This window comes from Salvelinus sp. IW2-2015, unplaced genomic scaffold, assembly GCF_002910315.2.
Source record: "Salvelinus sp. IW2-2015 unplaced genomic scaffold, ASM291031v2 Un_scaffold13133, whole genome shotgun sequence".
NCBI lineage: Eukaryota > Metazoa > Chordata > Actinopteri > Salmoniformes > Salmonidae > Salvelinus > Salvelinus sp. IW2-2015.
The window spans coordinates 1-1,780 of record NW_019954389.1 but is presented as its reverse complement, the minus strand read 5'-3'; the positions used below and the strand labels follow the sequence as shown (position 1 = coordinate 1,780).

The window sequence follows — 1,780 nt, the reverse complement described above, 5'->3', positions numbered from 1 at the left end:
TCATTCAGTGGCACAATGTGATCTCTAACCTCTTTCTGATTGGTGTCTCCCCCACTTTAGCCTCTGTCCCTGTTTGCTGTCCAGTTCCTGAATGCGGTGGGAGATCTGCTGGACCTGATTCCAGCCCTGGTCCCTGGCACTGAGCCTCCTCTCGGACATTTCAAATTACCCGGAATGGGCCACTGCTCTGCCCTCATTAAGGTTAGAGGTTATTCTGCTCTTGCTGTTGAGAGATTTATTCTGGACAGATCATTAGTGATATCAAATAGTGTGGATCTGTTCTTGACTTACATCAGTCTTGTGTAGAACTCAATATGGTTTTCCCTCTATTTAGTACAATCAATGTTTCTATAGCACTCAAAACCAGTCTCTCTCTCCCCCTTCTAGATGCTCCCTGGGTTTGAGAACCTGCTGTTTTCCCACTCTAGCTGGTATACATACGCTGCCACCATGCGCATCTACAAGCACTGGGACTTCCACCTCAGTGAGCCCCACACTGCCACGGGCAAGCTGTCCTTCAGCAGCTACCCAGGTAGGTACAGCAGCTACCCAGGTAGGTACAGCACCGTATAATGGCCGCTGTGACAGTATAAACACTACCCGTGGCTGAAGAGATACCTCAATATTTTGGAAGCGCTAGATGTAGCCCCTCTACATTTTCATATAAATGTGTATATTTTTGATTTATGAAAACTGTCAATGTTATTAACATGCTTCAGAATTCATCAGTACATAAACAGATACTGTGAGACCACCCTCTACACAGGCTTCCTGGTGTCTCTGGATGACTTCTACCTCCTGGGCAGTGGCCTGATGATGACCCAGACCACCAACAACATCTTCAACAAGTCCCTCTTCTCCCAGGTCACGCCCCACAGCCTGCTGGCCTGGCAGAGGGTGCGTCTGGCCCACACCCTGTCATACACTGGGGAGCAGTGGGCCAATACCTTCTCCAGATACAACTCTGGTGAGGGAGGTGGATGACGCATGAAATCTTGTCCTGGTTTATCCCTCTGATAAGGGTCTACAGTACAGAATGCATTTCTTTCACACTTCTTCACTCTCCCTCCCTCTCTAGGCACCTATAACAACCAGTACATGATAGTGGACATGAGAAAAGTGACCCTGGGCCACAGTATAGAGGATGGGGCTCTGACAGTGGTGGAGCAGATTCCTGGCCTGGTAGAGTTCTCTGACCAAACTCGGGCCCTGCGCAGGGGTGAGGAACACGGATATAGTACTGCCAATAGATGCACATCTTAAGCATAAACTTAGCAGAGATAAAATCCCTGGAGGAGATAGTAATTGAGCAAGATCTTCCTTTCACAGGTTACTGGCCCTCGTATAACGTGCCTTTCCACCCAAAGATCTACACCCTGAGTGGCTATGGGAAGATGTGGGAGAAGTACGGGGAGGACTTCTCCTATGACCTCTGCCCCCGGGCCAAGATATTTCGTCGGGACCAGGCTGAGGTTAAGGACCTGGACTCCCTCAAACACATCATGAGATACAACGGTGCGCCTACGTTCCTTGCCTTTACCTTGGCTATTTCTTTTTACTCTGGTTAGCTTTTAGTTAGTTCCTTTAGTTAATTTCCTCCCGACATTCTCTCAGCTCTCGCTTTGAGTAGCTGTTAACCATGTTCCTTTCTCTTTCAGACTACAAAAATGACCCCTACTCCAAGGGTGACCCATGCAAGTCCATCTGTTGCCGTATTGCCTGTATGACCTGAGAGAGAAAACCCCAAGCCCAGGAGGATGCTAAATGAACACCAAGGCAG

The 1,780-nt window shown here is 48.5% G+C and overlaps 1 protein-coding gene across 1 annotated transcript; it reads left to right on the top strand.

Annotated features, from left to right (window-relative positions):
- Positions 1–60: 60 nt before the first annotated feature.
- Positions 61–1,777, top strand: LOC112080215 (phospholipase B-like 1; the record flags this gene model as incomplete). The annotated part of the gene is made up of 6 exons (XM_024145965.2): positions 61–201; positions 388–532; positions 767–967; positions 1,079–1,219; positions 1,330–1,515; positions 1,659–1,777. Coding segments are annotated over 6 exons (888 nt in total), but the record flags the coding sequence as incomplete, so codon positions are not given.
- Between the last annotated feature and the right edge of the window lie 3 nt (positions 1,778–1,780).